Source organism: Schistocerca serialis, chromosome 5, assembly GCF_023864345.2.
Source record: "Schistocerca serialis cubense isolate TAMUIC-IGC-003099 chromosome 5, iqSchSeri2.2, whole genome shotgun sequence".
NCBI classification, from domain to species: Eukaryota; Metazoa; Arthropoda; class Insecta; order Orthoptera; family Acrididae; genus Schistocerca; species Schistocerca serialis.
This window is the reverse complement of record NC_064642.1, coordinates 624,542,611-624,566,293: the sequence shown is the minus strand read 5'-3', so window position 1 is coordinate 624,566,293 and position 23,683 is coordinate 624,542,611. Positions and strand designations below refer to the sequence as shown.

At 36.0% G+C, this 23,683-nt stretch overlaps 1 protein-coding gene across 3 annotated transcripts in view; it reads left to right on the top strand.

The window, feature by feature from the left end:
* The first annotated feature begins 318 nt into the window (after window positions 1–318).
* Window positions 319–23,683, top strand: part of LOC126482372 (RUN and FYVE domain-containing protein 2) — a 149,915-nt gene continuing 126,550 nt past the window's right edge. Inside the window, exons 1-5 of one of the 3 annotated variants that reach the window (XM_050106464.1) lie at window positions 408–531; window positions 4,393–4,834; window positions 4,911–5,075; window positions 5,446–5,624; window positions 19,246–19,355. In XM_050106464.1, coding sequence (XP_049962421.1) covers window positions 4,919–5,075; window positions 5,446–5,624; window positions 19,246–19,355 — 446 coding nt within the window. In that variant the 5' untranslated portion in view covers window positions 408–531; window positions 4,393–4,834; window positions 4,911–4,918. Of the gene's footprint in view, window positions 532–4,392; window positions 5,076–5,445; window positions 5,625–19,245; window positions 19,356–23,683 lie in introns of all 3 variants that reach the window. The other 2 variants (XM_050106463.1, XM_050106461.1) reach the window with 2 other exon arrangements.

Sequence of the window (23,683 nt, the reverse complement as noted above, 5' to 3'; positions counted from 1 at the left end):
CATGTCCTGAATCCCGTTGTTCATTTGGCTGTTTGACATGAATCTATCTGATGAATGACGCGAATTGTGAAGAACTTTCTGTCATAAAACGAAATGGCATGAGGAAGGCCAGGGATTGATAAGCCAAAGAAATGTTAGAAATTGGGTCTATTGCAGCTGTATTAGTACTTAAATGTAATGAACGCATTAACTGACTTAGACTGTAAAACATCTGTTTTTTTTCTTGTTTGCTGTGCCGGAATTTTTTTGACAGGCACTCTCCGGAGGATAATATACTTTGATGTCAAGCAACTTAATAGGATCTCTGACGCTCCAGCTGGTTGACATGTAAACATTTTAGTTTAAATATGGCGAATACCTGTGGTGAAGGTTTTCCAACATCTCCAACAGACAAATCAAGAAATGAATCCGTTAACTCGTCGGAAGGAAAAAGTTTGTCTCGTTCGTCCTCAATATCTTCTATAAGAGATGAAAAATGGCCCATACTTGTAGTAGCAAGAGGAAGGCCAGGCAGTGATAAGTCAAAGAAACGTAAGAGTTTAATTTCATTACACCTTGCCGCAATTTTAAATGAATGGTAGCATTTGGAATGAACAATCATTTGAATTGCGTTTAATATTCTCCAAAATATGCTGATATCAGCGAAACATTTTGAACACGGAATCCTAGTAGGCCTAGTCAAAATTTAAGGAATAACTTTATTTTTGTGGAACACAGGAAAACTGATTTGTGACTTACGTATAATGTTATAACAAAACCCGTTAGTGTCATAACATCTCTCCAGAGCTTAATGAATATGAATGTTATTCTTGAAGTGTTTAACATTAGGCCTAGTAAAAGGACTACTTATGACCCACTGTTTTTGTCATATTTAACTGTGACAGTCTCCGTTCCTGTACCCCTTTTTTCCATGGTGAAAGAATGCTCAAGGTAGAGAGATGTCCTGTACATCAAGAGTTGAACCGAATGACATATTTTGAGCATCTCAACATGCCTTGATGTACAATAAAACAGTACCCAGAGGTTTTGTTTCACACCATGAATAATTTCGCAGTGATCATATTTTTTCTGCCACCTTGTCGAAAATAGATTAAACTATAATTTGTGTTTTGTTTCCAATGTTGTGATGTGAGGTGGCCCTGCCTACATCATTAGGAAAAGTGGTTGTAGGCCTACTTTTTTTAAACGTAGTGCAGAAAGCTGTTTTGTACTATATTGTTGATGGAGTGGTTCTTTACATTTCATAGATTAAATTGATTGACTAGCTCAACAACAACTGAATACTATCGTGTTTCTACTGTTTGTGTCTCAGATAGTTGAAGATCAATTTTATCTACATTCACACCCTGCAAACCTCTGTGTGTGTGTGTGTGTGTGTGTGTGTGTGTGTGTGTGTGTGTGTGTGTGTGTGTGGGCGCGCGCGCGCTCTTTACTCTGTTAGCCTAGCCGTGTTAACCCATATGCCCTTTCTGTTTGATTATTGGACAGCAGCTGTTCTCTCGTCCCTTCCTAGAAATCTAGATTGCAGTGATGTGGTAATGAGTAGTGTAGTGCAAGGTGTAGGTTATGTTGGAAGGTGACAATGTGGTTTCAAGTTGCCAACATCAATGAATATTAATGCGTAATAATGGTTGTGGTAACAGTTTTATCTATAGTAACGCAGTGGCTTTGTTCATGCCACATGAAGCGCACTTTCCACTGCAAAAACTAAAATGTCGTGGCAAATTAATGAAAGCTTTATTACATAACGTGTAAACCTCTGAGTATTTTGTTGAACATTTTGTACATACATCATACATGAACAGCAAAAAATTTAAGTTCGGCCACTACACAACTCTTACCATCTCGTCCATTGTTCATCCAGTAAACAAACAATAGCATACTGCTAATTACCACCACCAGTTCAATAACTCAGCCCCAAAATAAACCATATATTTGTAATATATAAATGCAGACTTAGTGTTTCACGTGCCGTACTCATTTGTATTAAAGTAATGCAATTTACGCAGAGAGTTGAAATCAATTCTCAAACCAAAATTTCACATATTGTTTTTTTCAGTGGTCTGAAACACTCTCTCCAAACATGTTACTTAGCCTTTGAACATTTATATGTATTACAATAAACATTTTGGTGGCTATTGCTACAAGTTAAGTTCATGTGAAGAATTATGGTTATAGCATTTTGAACAAAATGCTTAAATATCTGTGGCATCCTACCTGGAAAAATGGGCTGGAAATCAGAAAATATTTTCTCTTCAGTCTGCGTGTCATATTTGATGTGTAACTGAAGTAATCACATTACACTACTTACGCATTTGCTGGGTAGTTTCTGTGTAGCCTGTGCATATGCACAATGTACAAAATCCACAAACCAAATATAAAAAAGTAAAGTCTTCAAATATGAATAGAAATGCAGTACATAACTAAAATAATGGCCAAAATTAAGACTGATGGTGACAAGAAACATTAACCAGATATGTTGCTTCCTAAATGAGGGTCTCTGTCTTCAGGATGTAAGAAGTGAGGAAGAAGGATGTGTACAATATTGTGCAAGTTGAAATGAGACACACACACAGGGTTCTTGTTAAAATAGGTACCAAGTAATGCTGTGCAAGACTTACGGTTGATGTTCCTGAAACCATAAAAATATCGAGCTAACAAGTGAGAAAACAGAAATGAAATACTGTCAAAAAAGTTAGAGGAAGAGGCAGAAGAAATAATCATGAAAAGAAGGTACTTATAATTTAAGAAATAAAATAGTGAAATGCAAATAAAACAAGTTGTATTATAAATAAGAGAATAAGTGGAAGAATAATGCAGATACTGACAGTAAAATTAAATGTTTTATATGGAAGGGTAGTAACATCATAACAAAGTGACATTCAATGTGGGGTGAAATTGAGAACGTCACAATGGTGTGGCAAAAGAAAAATATCGCATGTTGAAATCTGTTAATGATGACAGTTAACATTTTAGGAAGCAGCTTTCACTTGTAGAAATATGAAATGCAGTTAGTGAGAGCAAAGTATTGATGACTAGTATTACTGTTCTTGTTGAACTTGGGGAATCTGTCAGTATGCTTCATCAGTACCACTCTACTGAAAACTGTAAACTTGCAGAGTAATACATGGATATGCTTTCTGATAAAATATGACTGTAACAATCAGATCAATCATGGAACTGTCTTGGATAATGATAAGGAATCATGTGGTTCAATTTACCTATTATTGGTGGTCATGAAGTTAAAAACTGAGGAATAATAAGTCTTACACACACTCACTCACTCACTCACTCAGCCACCACCATACTGTGCATGGTACAGGGTCCCTTGTACAACACTACTGGTCACTCCCATTCCTATTCCACCCACAAATGGAGCAAGGGAGAAACAGTTGTCCATATGCCTCCATATCACCCCTAATTTCTCTTATTTTGTCTTCATGGTAATGAACACATGTGGCATTAGAATCATTCCACAATCAGCTGCAGATGCTGCTTCTCTAAATGTTCTCTGTAATGTTTGGTGAAAAGAATGTCATCTTCCTTCCAGGAATTCCTATTAAATTTAAATGGTGGATGTAATTGTGTTAGTTTACAAATAAAATACCAAGAACTTGTTTGGGGTTGATGCTTTGTTAATTGACAGTGCTGCTTGAAAGAGGATGAATCTTGATGGAAATGCTTGTCCAGCGAGATGGATATACTGACTAATTTACTGCAGCAGAGTGGAAGATGTATCGTAGCAGCTTCTGAATGACAATCTGCTGTTATAAGGTGAGGAATGTAAGAAAAGTTTGCGTGTGCAGCATTCCTCACTGTCACAAAGCCAAAGGAACATCACGTGATATTTTAATGTATCATATTAATGATTTTCACTTGATATTTATACGGCAGTTTCCACTTGCGCATTTGGCAATGGCTTTCTCAGCCTGTGTTAACCTGTTGACCAGTTTCTAATATTTATAAAATCTGATAGGTGTAGGCTGCTATGACAACAACGGTAAGTAAGTAGTGGTAGATAATCCTTAAATGTAAAGTTAAGGAAAAATATAGAGAAATACAGTTTTAGTAAAATACACTATTTTTAGATATTAATGTTGTTGTAAAAATATGATTAGGGCACTATAAGGAGGTGTGCATGCTTCATGTAAGATGATTTTAGTTGTTTGTTTTGTATGATAGCTCCAAATATGTGTGATAGTTTTGTCTACTGATTTAAAGGTAAATCCCTCCCATTCCTTTCCCTTCCAGTTTGCCTGACTATAATTTGGTTTTAAACATTTGTATCTCTGTATTTCAGAAACTTGATTTTTATGTGAGGTGTAATTGTCTGCTTTGGCATTCAATGAAATATTTATTTACTTTTTGTTTGGCTTATTTTTTCGTTTTAAGGAAGAAGACCTGCAGATTAATCTGAAAGGAACAATCCAAATTTAAATTAAAATGATTAGCCTCTGGAATTCAGCACGAACATCTGCTTGTAAGCATTGTGTATTGATCCACTTCCTCAGTGCCATCTGGAGGGGGAAGCTAACTGTGGCAGAAAATCAATAGCTACACTGTGTGCATTCTGGGAGTTTGCCAGAGTGAGGAATTGTGACTCACGTAAAGCTGTGTGGTATTCCACATGTTCCTCTTGAATTTGTAAACTGACGTGTGACATAACATTGTCTGTAATCCAATTTTTATTAACCACATCTGTGCCCTGATCAGATTACATATGTAGCCATTTTATGTCTGTCAGTTATGAAAACTGGAAATTTGTAGCTATTGCACAGTAGTGTAGTCTAGTGATTCATGTAGTGATGTGTGTAATGTGATGCACACTGTTATGGTAGGTAAGGGTGCTTCATACATAATTAGCATTCTCCAGTGAACGAGTGGGAGTGCTTACTGTGCAATCATGATAGACCAGGACATGGCTGGTGCCCAGGACACCATCTACCTTTGCAACTTTCGTGTTTCTGTGGATGGCGAGTGGCTGTGCCTCAAAGAGCTTCAGGATGTTGAATTCAGCGTTCCTGATTCTTCCCAACCATCTACTCCTTCTCCTGATGGTCCTTTACCTCTCCTAGGTATGTGTACCTCTGTGTAATATTTCCACTATCTTTGTGATGTGATTAACCTTTTAATAACTGTTTGTGTGTAACTGTTCATGGACATGTTTGTCATTCTCTCTAATTTTATTGTGTTAGTTCAATCCTACTACTCCTTTATTACTAACAAAAGTTGCTTCCTCAGTTATCCTCAGTAGTTTGATGCATTACATTTGTAACTGTATTAGTTATATTGATATTAATTATACTGTTGCCAAGAATAAATGTTCATGGACAGTCTCAACTGTCTGTCAGTCATTTTCATAATACTCAGTTGTTTTGCTTGAGAATTCCTAATTTATCACTTCAGAATCGAGGAATGGCTTTCCATTTTCTTGTCCTTTTACAGCACGAGATCCTGTTATGATTGAAAGAAGCAACTTGTTGAACATATCAAAACTAATTGTCAAAGAATTGATTGAAACATCACTTAAATATGGAAGAATGCTTGACTCTGATCATATGCCTCTTCAACACTTTTTCATTGTGTTAGAACATGTATTAAGGCATGGGCTGAAGCCAAAGAAGGTAAGGTACTATATTTCTGCAGGAAAAATCGCAATTGCAGTTACAAAATGAAAAAAATATTTCAGTATTTCATGTACCACATTAATTAGTTCATTGCATCAGTTGACATAATATTGCTTTGAAATTATTTGTTTTTATTTAACTAACACTGATGTTTATTACATGAATGGCAGTATGACGTGATACCTAATACAGCTGGTTGTTATGATGGTGGATGATGGGAGAGTTTTATTTTATTTTGAAATGTCATTGATTTCCATTCCGTGAAGGTATATATATGTATTCTGCTACACACAAATCATTGTAACAAATACTTGAGGTGGCCATTTTTCACAGCATTTATATAGATTTGCAGAGGCAAAAGCCTAGAGCAGGGCACTGCCATTACTTAATTGTTTAGCAGAGTAATGTTCATTGTGAGGTGTGGTGTCATTACCTAATGACAGAACAACGAGGAAGCATATATGCTTCAGCCTGACAAGAATAACAGTACATAATGCCCCGTGTATTTGAAGAACAGTGAGTGTAATCACAAATGTTGACAAGTTAATCGCCGTAACTGCAGCTATTGAAAGGCATGATGTTAGGAAGAACTCTGCTAGTAGTCTCTCTTTGTCGTTTGTTTGGGTCACTTTTCCTTTGCCCTGCACCAGGCTACCCTGCCTTCTCAATGATGCAGTCAAATTTTAAAGAATTGAGTTTTTCTTCTTTACCTTACACTCACCATAGTATTGACAATATTCTCTGAATAGTAAATTTTGACTAGGAGTGGTGGGTATGCCTATGATCTTTTAATGTTGTTGCACCTGATGACACAGCTTTAGGCTGCAAAACCGGTTGTGTTTAGTAAACAACAATTTTGCCACCTGTTAACGGAGTTCTTCCTACCATCATGACCTACTACTTGAACTGTTTTTTAACTGTAGCTGAGCTTCTTGTCATATCATCACATTCGTAGGCTTCACTAACTCAAAATCCAACTGTCACTCTGTAATTGATCCTAGGCCACAGGCTATGCTACAGATCTGTCCATCACCACTCTCTTCATTCCAGACAAGTTGTAAAAATAAAGGCAAAGCCATGACAGGGAAAATTTAAAGGAATCACAAATAGAATCACAGAAGATAAAATAGTTACAGTTTATGCACTCAGCTACCATTATTACCCTAAAACTATCTACCTCCTGAAAGTGAAACATTGCCAACTTGAGTGTAATCGAGGGAAAGTGCTCAGGCCCTGCAACGCCCAATGTTGGATTTAGATAAAACTAAGTAATTTATCTGAATTTCTGACCCAAAGAACACAGAGAACTTCCAGAGACATTTTCTATAAGGCAGGATCTGAAATATGCTTTTAATTTCCTTCCATTCGTCAATAATTGTTTATGCCATATTTCTGTTATGGGCTTTTCTAAGAAAGAACTGTGATCCAAGTGAACTGTGTAACATACCTAACTCTTTTGGCAGTGCTCATGATCTTGAGTAGCCATGTATAAAATGGGATCAGTATGTTAGCCACTCTTTCCTTCCTGACCTTATCAACAGTGTCATTATAGATACAGAAATCACATCATCCTAGTGATGATGCTTAGGAAAGCTTTGAGAGTAATGCTGGTAAAAGCAGATAAGCAACTGTTAGCAACCTACGTAGACAGTGAGTAGACACCATTTAGCTCAACTAAGATGGACACACAGGAATTATGGGCAAAGTTTAAAATGATTGTAAATCACAGTCCAGAGAAGTATTGTGCTGAGTAAATGGATCAAAGACAGAAAAGACATACTGTGGTTTAATAACAAACTTCAAAAATTGCTGCGAAAGCAGAGATTGTTGCACTCTTGGGTCAAAAAATAACCTGGGAATGTGAACAGGTGAAAGTTAGTAGAGATTCATGCGCCTGTTAAAAGATTGATGCACAAAGTATCGCTGTCCACTGCCGTACTGTAGGGAAGGATCTTTCTGAAAACCTGAGAAAATTCTGGTCCTGTGTGAAGTCACTGAGCGAGTCGAAGGTTTCTATCCAGTCACTCATCGATCAGTCTGGTGTTTCAATAGAACCAGCAAAAGGAAAGCTGAAGGTCTAATTTTGTGTTTAAAAAAAATCATTCTTGCAGAAAGATCATACAGATGTGCTGTTGTTTGACTATCACACAGACTCCTGTATGGAGGGCATATAGACAGGCATTCCTGGCACTATGAAGTAACTGTAAGAGATAAAAACAGATAAGTCACCAGGTCTAGATGGAATCCAGTTTGATTTGACAAAGAGTAGTCTACTGCATTGGCCCCTAACTTAGCTTGCATTTACAGCAAATCTCCCGCCCACCACTGAATCCAAGTGACTGGAACTGCACAGGTGACTCTGTATAGAAGAAGGATAAAAGAACACTCATGCAAAATTATAGATCCATATCCTTAACATTGGAATGCTGCAAGATTCTTGAACCTATTCCAAGTTCAAATGTAATAAATTTCCTTGTGACAGAAAAATGCCTATCCAAAAATCAACATGGATTTAGAAAGCATTGCACATGTAAAAACTCCGCTTGCCCTTTTTTCACATGATACCGTATGTAAAACAACAGGCTGATTTCCAGAAAGCTTTTAGCACAGTACATCATTGTAGACTGTTAATGATGGTCCAAGGAGACAGAATTGATTCCAAGGCATGTGAGAAGCTCAATGACTTCTTAAGCAATAGAACCCAGTATGTTATCCTCGACGGCGAGTTTTTATTAAAGACAAGGGTAAGGGTATCATTAGGAGTGCCCCAGAACCGCTCATATTCTTGATATACGTAAATGATCTGATGGACAAGATATGAGCAGTGAAGGCTCATACAGATGCATAAACCATTCACCATACAGTGGATTAAAGAGTATGTATCTAGATATTCATAATAATAATGATTTTGATTTTGTTGTCACATGAGAAATATCTTTTAAGAACAACTTCTCTTTATTTGTTTCTGACACCATGTCAACATAATTATCATATACATTTACGTGACTCATGCTGTGATCATTTATTTATCAAAAAAGCTTCCAATTAGAAACTAATTTTTGTAGTACAGATTAAATTAAATGAAGTACTGACAGTTGTTATATTACAATGTGTATGTTCATGTTACATTAATTTACATGATTTCTCAAGAGAAAAAGCACCTCCACATCTTATTTGCATGCAGCTCTCTCTTAACTTACTTTAAATGTTGACTCTTTTCTTTTTAATTTCCTGATAACCAAAAACGTGTATAAATGCCCCTGTTTCCTTGTCCATCATTATTTACCCAAAACTATCCTCCTCAGATAAAATGAAGCTCATCTTTCATTTGTATATTGTAGATACAGGCAGGGTAATTTTTCATAAATGACAATGCAAAATACAGATTTCAGCAACACAATAAAACACTGACAGGTTTTATGAAATACCTAATGTCTGTTAAGTTAATTAGTTTCTCAAAAATTAAAGCATATTACTGTAAAGTCCAGATTCCCAGCTTTCTTATGGTAGATGTCAGCACTTCCAAAACTACTGATATAGCTCACTCAAAATCTGCCATTGCATGTTGTTTTGATAATTTCAAATATTTGTTATTTTTTGTTAATATGGTTACCAGAAAAACTAAATACACCACTATAATCAGGCTGTTGCAAATTATCATCTGAATTATAAATGTGTGTGGAATATGGTATGTATAACATTTTGACAGATTTGGGTATACACAACATACATGATATGGGTAACTAGACACACAATGAAAAATGAAGAAAAGGAAAAAAAAAAAGTTATTAATAGGCGTGCAATAATAGCGGGTGGGATAGTCTAGCTTGCTTTGTTTCAGGCTGTGTGTAATCTTAGAATAACAATTCATTTCCCGTGTAAATAACATGGTTCTAGAAGTGACATCATACGAAAATAGCCCCACATGAATTAAATCCATTCCTGTAATAGTTTTAGTCACTGATGTCATATTTCCCAACACTTTTGACAGAAAATCCTACCAAAAATTATGCATTTTTGAGAGGTCTTTAATGTGATGCTTTAATTAAACTACATATATTCGTATTACACAGGAATAAATTTGAAAACACCAATATGGCAGTTATGTAATTTTACAACCACGTAAATCAGTTAGTTTTGTGCTGTACGCAAACTTCACAGGTATCACACATGACAGGCATCACACAGTCAATCATGCTACACAAGATGGTCTACTAGTTTATACAAAATTACTTTGTGTTCGTAAGCTAAGATCGAGATTACCAACGTTCAACTTAACTTAGGCCTGGGGATACATTGCCCTATAAAACTAGTACCTGAGTTCAAAATGAAAGACTTTGAATATTGCTTCATTATTGTGGTAAAAGGTGTTTTTTTATGAAATCAGCAAGCTTTAGAGGAACATAGATAGACAAATACTTCAGGCAGAGATGAAGGAAACATTGAAACACATTGGGTTGAACCTTCAAACTAGACTAACAACTCTATGGCCACAGGTGATGCAAGTCTGCATTGACAGTTGTTTCAATCATAGATTGATAATGATGAAGTCGTTATTATGAATCATTTCACTATTTAGTGTCAAAACAACTATCCATGTCAACAGTAAATGTGGACATTGTCAAGTGTCTGATGTTTCGCTGAAGACAGTTTGTCCTGCTTCAGATGAGGTTTTTTTTTTTTTTTTAAAAAAAAAAAAAACAAAAAAAAAACACTTGCAACAGTTCATGGTTGCAGAAATATTTTTATTTGATTTGATTTAAAGAATTTAACATAAATGATTTTTTTTTAATAATGTAGAAAAAAGGTTATCTGTGGTGCCAGTAAATATATTGTAGTGGATATGTACATTACATAACACTGAAAAACATTGAAATAAGACAAAGATAGGGTACTCAAAACTAAGCTTTCAGAAATTAATACTAAAATAGGGAAAAAACCACGGACATTGGCAAAAAATAATGTAGAAATTGGAACAAAATAGAAAAAGAAACAAAACATGGCCATAAAATAGAATGATTTTTCCCTGTCCCTGCTTGTAGATCCTTATTAATTGATACAGGACCGAGGCTACATTGTCAACACCATGTATTTCACAGTGTGGACAATACCATTAAAACTTATCTTTAGATTGAGTTGTAAGGTAACTTGTAGCTGGTACTGTTCACCTAATAAAATTCATATTAAAGGGCAAGTTAACTTTTTTAAAAAATTCTAGCAAAACTTCAGACAGCAAATCTAAACATACATTTTCTTACCAATGACACTACAGTTTCCTGTAATTTCTTCTCCATATTATTTACAGCAATTTCCTCGTATTTGTTCATGGATGCACATTAGCATGGTCAGTACTTAATTGGACAAAGAGAGGTAGAGAGAGAGAGAGAGAGAGAGAGAGAGAGAGAGAGAGAGAGAGAGAGAGTGAGTGTTGTTTACAGTACTGTGACCTTCTGGGGTGGGGCTGGATTGTTTTTTGAGATTTAGACTTCATCAAACATTATTTTAAAGTTTTTCTGAGCATTTATGAAATGTTAATACAACATTTATACTGGTAAAATATAAAGGTCTATTGTAGCGCATCCCAAAATGTGTGGTTCTGATTTTTTTCGTCAGAGGTACTGTATTGAGAGGGTGGGTACTGCCACAAGTTAAGTGCTGTGTATTTTTGCTCCCTGGCTGGTACCCTCAGTGTCAGAAGTACCTTGAAATTTGAAAAACATTTTTATAAGTTTTATGTGTGATTTGAAAGGCTTGACAAATAAGTTTTGAAACTCAAAATCATTTTGATTCCCTCAAAATGTGCTAGTACTGATGATGTATGATTGAGGTTTACACTATGCAGATAGAGACTTGCTATTTTGTTTGGTCGTGAACGTTTTTTCTTTTTTTCTTTGTGTATTATATACTTTGTCATTTAATGTAGAAATTCTGCCATTTATTTTGCAATTGCCCTTACCATTTCGGATATTTTCATTTGTTCTGCATTTTGCACTGTAGGTTGGGAGTCTGATATTCATCCCTTTTTGAGTTTCAAACTTTATGCCATACATATTTATTCATCTTAAGGGCTGTCATGAGTCTATTTTATGGAAATGCATAAAGAAAACTAACACAGATTTGGATGTTTATTGTGTAAGGCTGTCTGTGGCTGTACTGAAGGTGATTCATATTATGGAAGCATATTACCATCAAGAAGGATTCTTAAGTTTTACAGTTTTACAGTTTTAATTATTTTTTGTTTGCTATCCATTTTGCTTCTGGCATTTTTTTTCTCAATATGATCTCATGTAAAACCATGAAGCATATCAAAGCCCCCTATTACTCACTTCTGGACATTTCTGACGTGGCAGTAGGAGACAACAAAAGGAAAGCTCGCATTTAGAACATCATTCAAGCGGGAAAGTCATACAGACATGACAGCTTTTGACTATCACGGACTCCTGTATGGAGGTCCTAGAAATAGGCATCGTTAGCATTGACAAGCAAATGGAAGGGTTGAAAACAGATAAGCTGACATGTCTGAATGGAATCCCAATGCTATTTTACAGAAAGTACTTGTTAGCATTGGCTCCCTTACTTAGCTTGCATTTATTGCAAGTGTCTTACCTAGTGCAAAGCCACAAGTGACTGGAAAAAGTGAAGTGACACCAGGATTTAAGAAGGATAAAAGAATGTACACAAAAAATTATGGACCAGTATGTTGAATGTTCGTTTTGCTGTAGAATTCTTGAGCTTATTCTAAGTTCGAGCATAATAAATTTCCTAGAGGCAGAAAAACTTCTGTCTTCAAAAAAATAAGGAATTAGAAAGCATCACTCATGGGAAACTCAACTTGCCTTTTTGTGCCATGATATACTGCAAACCATGAATGAAGGGCCATGGGGGGATGTGATATTCCTAGATTTCTGGATAGCATTTGCCTCAGAGGCCCAGTGCTGGCTGTTACCAGAGGTCCAAGCATATAGACTAGGTTCTCAGATATGAGAATGTCTTGAAGACTTTTAAAGTGTTCTAGCCTGTTATGGTGTCACTGTTATGTTGTCATGAGAGATAATGGTATTATTGGAAGTGCCACTGGTAAGTATGATAGAACCACTCTTGTTATCTGTATGCATAAAAAATCTGACAGGTATGGGAGCAACAAACTGTGACTGTTTGCTGATGAAGCTGTAGTGAATGAGAAAGTGTTAGCGTTGGGTGGCTGTAGCAGGATATAGAATGACTGAGGCAAAATTTCTCTTTGGCTGGTAAATGACAGCTTGCTATATACCGCAAATGTGGAAAAATGCCGATTAGTAGGAAAAACTATCTTGTGATGTTCGAATACAGTATCAGTGGTGCAATGCTTGAAACTATCATGTTGGCTAAATATCGAGGCAAAACATTGCAGAGTGGTAGGAAATGGCATGAGCACACAAGGTCGGTTGTGAGGAAGGGGAGTGGTTGATTTTAGTTTATTGGGAGGAAGGTTTAGCTTCTCTATAAAGGGGACTGTATATAGAGCATGTGTGTGAGCCATACTTGAACAATGTTCTAGTGTTTCGTGTCCCCTCCCGGTCGGATTAAAGGAAGATTTGTTACTGGTAGGTTTGATCAACACTCGAGTATTATGGAAATGCTGTGAGAATGTGCATGGGAATCCCAGAGAAAGAAAACATTCTTTTTTTGAAACATCAAGAAATTTTAGAGTACTATCATTTGCAACTGACTGCTGCCTAGAGATCAGAAACAGAGTGATTAAAACTCTAATGTTCAGATTACATAAGTCACAAATCAAGACGATGCTGTTAAATCAGTGCTAATGAGCTATGGTTCCCACTGAAGTTCTGCAAATATGAGGAGTCTGAGAACTGTGTCGCTGCAGTCGCTTCATGCTCATTGACTAGTTCTCTCTTACTGAAGTATGCAGGAGTGTACGGGTAGTCATTACTTACTACTTGTACAGAAGATAAGCACACACTCTTCCTGCTGTAAAGTAGCACTGACAAGGCAGAATGACGGATTGTCATGATTAGATGACCTTCAACGAAGCTGTGGAGAGTGTAAGATGAAAATTAATTTATGCAAAGTACAAAATTGCAAATGTGTTCAATTAGAGAAGGGGTGATACCTGAAATAAGTTCCATGCTTGAGATGAAAAATGTACACATTCTGTCCAGTGCAAACAAAGTGTTTGTATTCTTGTTCATTCCACCCACACTATGAGAAAACATATGTGTTGCATCAAACTACTGGCCACAGAGAAACATCACTGTTTTATCCCTGTTGCAAAAAGGAGTGCTCTATTTCCGTATTTATTTGGTCGTGAGAACAGGTGTTTATGAGGTAACAGCTAGTTGTGTAGGTTATCATTCATTTCTACAATTTATTTTAATAATTAATCACCATTGACGGACTGCACTTTGTTCTCGTGTCAAATTTTCTGTTACTGTCGTTGCAGACTCAGTATCCTCGAAAGGGTTTATATGTCAACGTAATTCTTAGAAATTCTCTAAACAGATATTAAATATGAAAATAAATTTACAGTAGTCCCCAAAAAAGTTTTCTCTGTATAAACGGATTTACAAACAGAATGATATTCACTCTAACTAATCAATCAGGCACATAGAGACTGAGTGTTCAGAGGTGATGTCACATGACTCGCTGATGAGTTTAAAAGTAGTATGTGGAGATCATTTCTGATCTCTACTGCAGAACAATTTTACTGCCATTAACATACATAATACATAAGGACCACAGAGACAAAAATACAGTAGTCATTTATCGAGAGAGAGAGAGAGAGAGAGAGAGAGAGAGAGAGAGAGAGAGTACTGAATGCCTGGCCAATACATATCTTCAGCAGGCAAAAAACAAATAAGTACGTAAAGTACTGCTGACAGGCACACATGAAAATAGAAACAACTATACAACTATCATAACAACCATAATAACTATTTTTTCCCCCGGGGAGGAAAAAGAGACAAAATTAAAAAGCAGGGGCCCTTCAGTGAGGCCCCAAATTTAAGGTGATACCTGTTGTGAGGACTAAGAAGAGAAAAACATGAAGAGACATCAGCCACAACAGATGGGTCCACCTCAGCCTGGGGTCTGAGTGACTTACCTCTACATTGTAACCTTTTCTGCCCTATCCCTCTGTCTTCCCTTAGGAAGGAACTAACATTTCCAAAAGCAATACCTTCTGATGAAGTATGTTATAAACTATTTGTCAGCATTATTATTTTCTCCCATGCTAAATGTTTGCAGGTAGCTGTTGCATTTTTCATTAAACATCTTAAATTGTGAATATTTGCTGTAGGATTAAAACAAGTTTTTAATATACTTGGTAGCTGTGTGGCAGACATTACATCAAACAGCATGCCAGGATCAAAACTTAGAATTATCACTATTGCAGTAAGGAACACTCAGCAGTGAATAGTGGTATAGAAAAAGTTGATATGGGTACCAGGAGATAATTTCCACATACTGCTGATATTTCATTTTGATAGCCTTGGACTGACATGTTATTTTAGAATAATGCTGTATAATAATTTCCTTCGTGTTCAACTTAGCTTTCATTAGTAAGTGGGTTATTTAACAATAAGAGGAAAAGGATAGGTTACTACTCACTTTAAAGATGACACTTAGACTTGCAGACAAGCACAGTAAGCCGTTCTGAGCTGCTGGGGATAGCAGTTGTGTGCATTAAGGTGTGCTTGCTTGTGTGAGCGAATGTGTTTGTGTTTCCTTTTCTGAAGAAGACTTTGGCCAAATGCTAATGTGTAACAGTCTTTCTTGTGCCTTTCTGCATCTCAACATGTCATCTTTATGGTGTGTATCAATCTATCCTTTTCCTTTCATTGTTGACATTCCAGTCTGGAGTTCCGTTGTTTGATTTTAAGCAGGAATTTTTTTTTATAACTGTCTTTATTCTATTGGAATGTGAAATGTAGAATAATTTGAAATACAGGATGTTATAGACGTGAAAATAATCAAGGATCCTTTGGAAGCTGTGACTTGATGGCTTTGTTACTATGTAATCTCACCAAGACACTATTGGAAAATGTGATAATTATTATGTGTAATACTGCAAGACTGGCTCATGCATGAGATCCACTTAAATGTTACCATTAGTGGTGAAATGTTAAATGCTCAGATTAGAAACAAAAGCTTAGTATCACAATAGCAGCAGAATCAATTTACCAAGAAAAGTGTGGCATCACAATATCTTTCTATGTTTATTTTTGGTTCAGTACTTTGCAAGCAATATTATATTTCCAAGCTTAGCATGTGAAAATCACAGCCAAATAAGTGTTACTCTAATATTCAATAGTGTTGTGCATGCTGCTCCATCACACTTGAGTTAGGATTTCATAATCATCAGATTATTGTTCACCTGTTAAAGGGGAACAGCTAGAGGTTAAATTTTATATTTATCAAATTAACTGCCAGTCATCTTGTAATTTAATACTTAGTATTCAGTGATAAAAGGATACAATTGAACTATTTGATGCTCCAACTCGAAAATCAGCTTCCACTAATACAAAATGAACATATATTGATACATCGCTAGATAATGATAACACAAAGATGCAGGAAAATCCACTTTAATCAGTCAAAATTTCATTTAAAAGCGCATTGTAATGCAGGACAAGGTAACTGATAACTAACACACTTTGCATACTAACCAGAAAATTTATGAGAACAGCATTGTTTGTTATCCGTGTTATTGCCTCAAAATTTCATTAATCCAATACATTGTTACAGTAAATTGCTGCTGCATAACTTCCAAATTTTGTTAATTGAGAAAACCATTAAATCAACATCATTCAACAAGTGTATTTGGTAATAAATAGGTTTCTGGAACATTAAAAATAATATAAGAAAACATTGAGAGTTAATTTAATCAACATTGCATTTTTGGATTAATAATGACAGAAAATATGGGAAAACTGCGATTCACATCAACAATAAACTTTAATTTATGTAATTTTTTCATTATTTCACATTGGTAAGTGTGCTGACGACATTTAATGTTCAAAAGTTACTTTCAGTTAAGTTTTTCCCCTTCAAAAATAAAACAATAAGAAGAAAGTCACTTGAAGTCAAATTATGAATAACACATCAGATCACATTTTGATTCTTCACAAACATTTTTCCAAGTCCCAGTCCATAACCCCCCCCCCCATTTCTAGAATTTTCTTTATCCAGATCTAACCACTCCTTATGAATCCACTGTTTCTCTGTTTTAATATAGTTATTTTCCCCAACTTACAGTTGTTTTAGCCTGTCTTCTAGTTAAGCTGTGACTCCAGATCCTTTTTTAAGCAGCCATTCTTTCAGTTTATGCTCTGTTATCTTTCTTGAATGCTCTGCTCCCTTGACCATTACTGTTCCTCCCTTTTTTTATACTCACTATGTCTCCAACTTTATTAAACTATTCACATCATCTGACCTCTCACTGGTTTTTTCCAAAACTCTTTCATTATTGTCACAATTTTGCTCCATGTTGCAATATCATAGATAATCAAACATTACTATATTGTATGTTCAAAGCCAGGTTCATATCATGGACTAACAGCTCCAATCATTTAGTTCTATGGAACAGTCACCATGTATCAGAATATTTGGTATTCAATGAAAAAAGGATTCAGTTTGGACTATGTGAGCCTCCAACTCAAAAACCAACTTCTGCAAATTCAAAATGAGTATATGTTCATACAATCACTGGATAATGATTACTCAGAACTGTACAACAGAGTCTCCGTGAATTAGTGTAAATTGTGTTTAAAAGCTTCCCAAAATTTACCCATTATAATGCGTGCCAAGATAAATGATAACTGACAAACGTCACAAACTACCTAGAAAATTTATGAGGCACCACATTTTTGTTTGCTGTAGTACTGCTCCGAAATATAATTGTATTGTTACTTACAGTATATTGGCAGTCAAGAAATTCTAAATTTTAGTGATTTACAAAATCCATTATATCAACACCGCTCAACAGATATATTTGTTAATGAGTATAGTTGTGAAAAATGGAAAAAAATGAGAAAACTTTCATGGTTTATTTAATCAACACTGTTTTTTTTATGTTTATTAGTTGTCACAGAAACTAAGGGAAAACTGCTTGATTGTCATCAACAAAAATTAACTTTTGCACATTAAATGCTGTCAGTACATTTATCAATGTGAAACAACAACAAAATTTGTAAATGAAAATTTATGGTTGATGACAATAAGGCAGTTTTTTCTGTGATTATTTACTTACAGAAGGATTTTATTTTGGGCGCATAACATTAAATGGGCAACTGTTCAACTATGTCAAAAAAACTATGACTTTCTTGAAACTGTTATAAATCGTATTGTGCATGTGCTACCCAAACAGTGTATACACAGTGTATCTGCATCATGGGTTTGTTAGAGATGTACAATGTTTTATTATTGAGATTTGATTTTAAAAGTTCCATCCCTGCCAGAAACAGTATGATCGGTGTCATTAGCAGAACATGTTTCAGAAGTGTGTCTTTTGGTCTGTGATTTCCTGAAGCAGTTGGATTTCATAAAAAGAAATATATAGGCCTATGTCATTATTTTCCTAGAGAGACTTAAGAGTACTACCTGTATGACCGTGTCAGGATGCCATTTTTCTTCTCTCCTGTGTGAAAGACTAAAACTTGAAGATAGTATTTGTATTTTGTCACTTACAGTTCTAAGGGATTATAAGATTTCCTTCATATCCTGCAAACTGTTAATCTTGAGATCAGTTGCACTTCAAGAAGTTGCCATGTCAGGTTTGGAATTGAACTGAATAAAATCTCTCTCTAATTTGAAAGTTTTCTGCATGTTTTGAGTCATTTTCTTTGGTTGTAATAGTTTTCCCAAAGTCTGCAGTATGAGTGTGATTCTTGGATCATGATCTTTTTATGATTTGAGTGAAAGGCTTGAGCTCTGCTTACATAACAGTCTTGGTTATGAAGATATTTTGAGTGAGACTGAAACATATGAAGAAGATATATACGAAGACAGTAACTTGTTCTTGAAAGAACAGTTACTGTTGATGATCGTGCAGCTTTTCCCTGGAATAAATGATGACTAACTGACAACCTCAGCTGCCAACAGGTGTTGTTGTTATACCTCAATGTGAGTGGGTGGCAAATGTGTATAAGGTACAATACATATGTAGAATTGCGGACAGTTGGGAATGTGAGTCTCACGGGAAGCGTGCAAGGGATAAGTCCCTGCAGTCGCGCTATTCATCTGTGTCCTTGGTGGCTCAGATGGATAGAGCGTCTGCCATGTAAGCAGGAGATTCTGGGTTCGAGTCCCAGTCGGGGCACACATTTTCAGCTGTCCACATCGAGGTATAACAACACCACCTGTCGGCAGCTGAGGTTGCCAGTTAGTCATCATTTATATGAAGAAGAGTAGGTTAAATCGTTGAATGTTTCTCAGTATGTGTGTTGTGCCTGCAGGAGTCAGTTGGAAGAGCATGTGTGATTAGTGTTCTACTCTGACAGATAGACACAGTTTATCACAAAGTATAGGAAGTTAAGTTACTGATTTATTTTCTCTTAGAATAGAAAAATCTGCTTAAAACTTCATTTTGACACTCTGTTTCTATCAGTGATAAATTCCACAGGGCCTCCTTGGACCAAAGAAAGAGCTCTGGGATGTTTTGCAGTGCGTTGAAAAATATACTGTGGAAGCACAGGATATTACATCAAGTGTACGAGATCTTCCTACTGTTAGGTAAGGCATGATGCTTGCATTGACATGAAAAGCCAGCAACAATTAGTATACTGACAGATTAAATCACAAATTACTACTGTTATGTTACTTAGTTTTCCTTAGAGATTCCAACAAAGATAGCACATAAAAATATTTAATGAAGAGAGAGAGAGAGAGAGAGAGAGAGAGAGAGAGAGAGAGAGAGAGTGTGTGTGTGGGGGGGGGGGGGGGGGTTGAGGCAGGGGGGGAGCACGCATATCATTGTAGTACATCATTGTGAGTTTTGACCTGTAAATGATTAATTGTGAACTGGCCAATAATTATTGCGCATCACTTTTTATTTTAAGGAAAAAGACTGTCAATACATTTTATGCATCTGAAAGAGATGTTAAGCCACAGAAAATTTTCATGGAATCTTGAAAGAGCTAGCAGGAAATTATATTTAAGCACTTTCAGTGTTAAATGCTGACAGATGGCAGTAAATATCGGTATTGACAACCTATTTTATTACATCTGCTGATTTTCTATTGCAAATGGTTGTCACTCAGGTAGCTAATAGTGATCACTCGAACTGCATTCACATGTGAAGCATGTAGTGGATAGAAGATTAGAAGTGTTAACCTGTAAAACAATACCAACAAATTATTTTCTGTTTACTTATGCCCACTGAGCTGTGATATTTTGGAAATGGCAACATTTTTCATGTGGAATATTACTAAGCCATTTTATTTGTAATCATGATTTCATCTGTTACACCATTCTTAAGCGATAGCTCACTACAAAGTGTGTCAGTGCATAATTATTCCTTTTAAGAGGACACTATACTCGTATCAACTGTGCTTATGTAGTCCTTATGCCTAATAAAACAGGAATCTTAGTCATTTATGTGAAAGTATGTAGGTCTTCATGTAATAATTACTGTCGAATTTATGTCACCTTCATACTTAATTTTCACTGTCTGTCCACCAGAAGTGTCAGATGACATGAATTTGGTAGTATTTATTAAAAGAAGTGCTACATTCTTTCATATAAATGCCAGAGACCCATGCCTTATTATGCATATGAAATACATAAACATGGTTGACATGAAGACTGCGTTATCTTAAAAAGAATGATTGTGCATTGATGTACATAAAGCCAGTTCATACTTACATAAAATATGCAGATATTGATAGAAAATTAGTGTTGGAGAGTATTTGTTTGTTTGCATGTACACACACATAGCTACAGATAGATCAGTACATATTTTCATTGTAAAATCAATGCACTTTTGTACAGTCCCTATTCAGTCATATTTTGCTCTTGGAAGTGGATATGTGCAGCAACAGTGAATCTGTAAATTGCATGGAAAAGTCTGTGATCCTGTGTTGATAACAGAGCCTTCACACAGGTTGGCTGTGGAAGATCAAACTTCACAAGTACTTGTAAAAGGATTGTAGTACTTCCATGTAGTCTGCGGCACCCAGAGAAAAAGTTATCTGCATCCTCTTCTTATCCACAAGAGCAGAAAGGTGTCTTTCAATGTACAGCCTGTAAAGATGCTTATGGAAACATCTTTGGTCAAATTTAAATCTGGCTGTTACAGAGGCGAAGTGCGTTAAGCATAGAATTTCTATGAGATTTCGTAGGATAAGGAATGTTGGGCGAATTGTTATGAACTTCTCGTCTTTGTGTCTTGTTGTTTCCTCCCCCTATACTGTATGTCTGTGTAGGACATCTCGGTATTCTATACTTGGGATTGCAGTCCAGGTGGTAAGCTCCTGGACAGTAGCTTCTTTGGCTAAGCAGTCAACAGTTTCACTGACAGTGATTCCACAGTGCGAGTTCACCTAAGTAAAATTAACAAAATAAACAATTCCAACACTCTGATAATTTTGTAGACAACTGACTATTCAGTCGAGTTATCTTAAAGGAGATAAAGAGTCACTGATTAGGAAAGGCAGAGAGGGCATCATCTGTGAGCAGAAACAAACTGATCACAGTTTCACAACAAGTTCTGTGGTCATGATGCTTGCCACTGCAGGTATTTTGTGTAGCCTAGACTTCTGCAAACATGGTTGTAGCATGCGCTTCTGAGAGAGTCACTGATTTTGGAGTTGTTGGTGTAGATACACTGCCTTAAAAAAATGTACCAAAGTTATATTGTTAATGTGAGCCTGTTGGTGAAAAGCAATGCTAGTTTTTGCATTCACCATCAACAATTTCAGTGCAGATGGAATGCTAAAACTATTTAGTTTACGTGATCTGCTGATCTTCCTTGGAATGTGTATATCTAAATATAAGTGGACCAGGAAGAGTTGTAATGATCCAGAAGTGTCCAGTTAAGCATTGCTTAGTGAGATTTTAGGCAATCTCAGATTGTTGGATTCATGTTGATTCCTTTGAAAAAGAAAGTTGGCAGAGAGATACCACTGGTGAAGCCGGGCTGGAGGCTGTTCATGTGCTTCAGCCAAGACTGCATCATTGTTAGGGGTGAGGGTGGAGGGGGGGGGGAGAATGAATTGCTTTCAAACTAACTCTCAGTGCTTTATATTGGCATCTGTTAATTCTGTTGGTGTAACTGTTAGTTGCAGAACCATAACAACCACTTCCATAATCAATAATTGGACATTCCATCATATGGTAAAGTGTTATTGCTGTGCCTATGTTCAAGCCCCTTGTATCAGAAAGTCACACACACACACACACACACACACACACACACACACACACACACATTTTTTTTTATTTTTACTTCATCTTTCATATGAATGGTTCATTTTAAAATTTAAGTAATTGTTGATAGAAGAAAAATGAAAGATTTATAGTAGCAGTTGAGGAATTAACATTCTTAAGATGTCTTTATTTATTGATATGATAGCTTCACAGTGGTAGCTTGTCTAGTGGACCATACTCATTTCTTTTTATTTAAATATATTGCAGTTAGGTGGCTTTGCAACAGTGTGTGTGTGCCCAAAATTTTCTTATAAACCTTCGTATGAGTTATTTATGTGAAAACCCCTGAGTAAATAGGCATCCATGGAAACTTAAAATAATTGTGGTTTTTCTTAATTACCCAAACATGTTTTAGTTGATCATATCAGGAACCCATAACACATTCTTAATGAATAGAAATATGTATTCTACATTATAAATCAGTATTTGTACATTTATGTGATTATGATTGTGGCAAAGGTTGCCTGCAAAAACAAAGTTAAATCTACCTCTACACCTACACCCATATGTTGCAAACCACTGTGAAATGTGTGGAGGAGGATACTTCACATTATACCATATATTGTTTTTTCCATTCGATTCACATGTGTAGAATGGAACGTATGCTAAGTGGCTTTTGCAGATTAGTTGATGTCTGTCTTCAGGTTTTTGTCAGGCTATGTTTTTCAGACTTTCTGTGACAATCTGTCATAACAGAGAAACCTGTACCAATTCACACTGTCCTTTTTTTTATCCTGTGCTAGTCTTATTTAGTATGGTTCCTACATACACCAGAAAAATTCTAAGATGCATTATACATGGGTATTGTGAGCAGTTTCCTTTGTAGACTGACTGCATGTTCCCAGTATCCTACTTATAATCCAAAGTCTGTCACTTGGTTGATCTATGACTGATTCTCTGTGATCATTACATTTCATGTCCCCACAAACTGTGTTGTCCAAATATTTGTATGAACTGACTCACTGATATTGTCAAAGGATTCTATGTTTTTGTGTTTTCTGAAGTTCACAATTTTAGGTTTCTGAATATTTAAGGCGGTGTTTGTGCAGCTTTTTTCAGGTAGTGCTTGATTATAGATAACTGCATCATCTGCAGCCATGTGTGGTTTCTATTGATATTATCTGTCAAGTCGTTAATTTACAGTGCTGGTCATTAAAATAAAAACCCCAGATAGGACAGCAGATATGAAATTTTGCTTACTGTGCCTGTCCAATATACAGTATATTTCTGATTGTTTGGGATATGTGTGGGAGAAGATGCATGAAAACCAAAAAAACTGAATAATCGAGATATTTTCAAACGTGTATTCTTTGTCTGAAAGTTTATCCATGTTCTGTTCATAGGAACTGTAAGCCCGTTTATTTCTTAAAATAGTGTGTGATGTTGGTTTGCTTCTGAGAGAAGTTGACTGAATCCCACTCTGGCCCCTGTAATCTAGAATTGTATCAAAAATTACTGACAAGGTCACTGTCTTCTTTGCTACTTTCACATTCACTGTCCCCTTCTGTGTTTTGTTGTGAAGTGGCAGTCACAATATCGGTGTCATTCATGCACTGGAAGCCAGGTTCACATGTGTTGGATCATCAGCCACCCATTTAAGTTTTCTTCATTGACATCTTCAAAACCATTTAAAC